The sequence below is a fragment of the Drosophila subpulchrella genome, chromosome 3L, assembly GCF_014743375.2.
Source record: "Drosophila subpulchrella strain 33 F10 #4 breed RU33 chromosome 3L, RU_Dsub_v1.1 Primary Assembly, whole genome shotgun sequence".
NCBI lineage: Eukaryota > Metazoa > Arthropoda > Insecta > Diptera > Drosophilidae > Drosophila > Drosophila subpulchrella.
Window position 1 is genome coordinate 20,114,763 of NC_050612.1, and position 1,597 is coordinate 20,116,359.

A 1,597-nucleotide genomic window follows, 5' to 3' on the forward strand; every position below is an offset into this window, starting at 1 on the left:
AAATAGAAAAGAGTACACATTATAATCACTGTAAATTCCTGTACACATCTTTCACAGATAACGCTATGTTTTTGGAAAGGTACTCTTGTGGATTTAAGGACTCCATTTTCTCCAAATTCTCAAGAGAACCTTTGTAAACAACTTGCTCAGACTTGCCGTTCTGATGCATTTACTACTGCTGATGGTCTGTCTCATACTTCTGCTGCCTGTCGATAAGGTCGATTCCGAGTGGGTACATTTTCCGCAAAATCATAAACACATTTGCTGTCGTTCTGGCTGATTACCTAATCTGAAGGACTAGGTCCGCTGTACTGAGTACCATTACCTGGTAGTTCCCGAAGGTACAGTCATAACCCTCAGAAAAACCAGCGGTACCTACGGGTCGAGGTCTGCCTACCTATCTGTCCATCGAAGGGTACTTAGGTAGAGGTCGCCTTAACATGGTATATATAGTCTTATCTGGCTGAGAATCCTTCATTCCGTCGATGTCCTTCCTCAGCAATAGTCAGCCCCGAATCGTCGTCCGTTGAGAGCGTGAGTTCTTTGTGTCTGTGATAGTTAGACCCAGTGCCAAGTGCTCAGGATGTTATTCCTAGCGCCGCGCAAACATCTGTTTGCCACCAACCTCATCATCCTGCTGATGATCTACGTGATGCGAAAGTGCCTCCAGCTCTTCTGCATCATCGAGAACCGCACCGGCCAGGAGGAGGAGCAAGTCCACTTGCCGGAGAGGGAGATCCTCCAGAAGCGCCGCGGTGGCTTCAAGATCATCCCGGATGCCATGCACCAGAGCATGCATGGTTTTGGTTATGGAGAGGGTCACTACCAGATCTTCGTGGAGAAGAAGGAGCGCAACCTGCCCACCAAATCGCGCCTCAACGCGGCCACAGCCGAAGTAAAGCTGAATCCCAATTAGTTGGGCTTTCGGGACCCAAGAAAACATTGACGTCTTAGGATGTCAAAGACAATGTGCCAATTGAGCCAGCCAAAAAAATCGTATTCCCCGAACCCCAAAAAATATCCCCTACATCCATGTCTTCTTCAATAGTCTTAAAATAATAATTAAAAGCATGCATAAAAAATGTATTTTTTATAATCATCAAAGCGCTTTATTGGCCATTAATAAAAAATATAAAAAAATAGGCGACGATACTTTTGATGATAGTCTTCGGGTCCACACTTAACACAAACGAAGTATTTACCATTATCAAGTAATAGGTTTTTCTTGTAGGCGGTTTTGATTGGTAATGCCCTTTTTTTTCACCATGACCATTTTGGGTGATCTGCAACTTTTTCTGCCGTCTTAGATTTCCGCTTCCTTGTTGATTTCTCTGAGGCACTTTAACAATTTTATGTCCTGCGGAGGGGGCAGCTTCTCTGATCGCGTGGGTGTTGCAGCAACATTAAATGTGGCCAAATTTATCACAAAGTAGCAGGAGGCACATGGAGCAAAGGAAATCAGGGGGGGATTGGGTAGACAGGAGCGGGAAGATGGGCCCGAGTGCCAAGTCGGTGGCAACAACAATGTCTGGCATATGCTGAAGTAATTTGCAAATACTCTTGCCAAAAAACAATGAAAATTGGGTATATGGCTTCT

General features: G+C 44.9%; 1 protein-coding gene across 1 annotated transcript; it reads left to right on the top strand.

Moving 5' to 3' along the window:
• Positions 1-497: 497 nt before the first annotated feature.
• Positions 498-1,086, top strand: LOC119554644. The gene has a single exon (XM_037865644.1). It carries the CDS (start codon positions 584-586, stop codon positions 914-916), a length of 333 nt encoding a protein of 110 aa, XP_037721572.1. The 5' UTR covers positions 498-583; the 3' UTR covers positions 917-1,086.
• The last annotated feature ends 511 nt before the right edge of the window (positions 1,087-1,597 follow it).

What these genes read in the sequence shown, in the direction of transcription:
- LOC119554644 (XM_037865644.1), top strand. Translation starts at nt 584, where the DNA reads ATGTTATTCCTAGCGCCGCGCAAACATCTGTTTGCCACCAACCTCATC.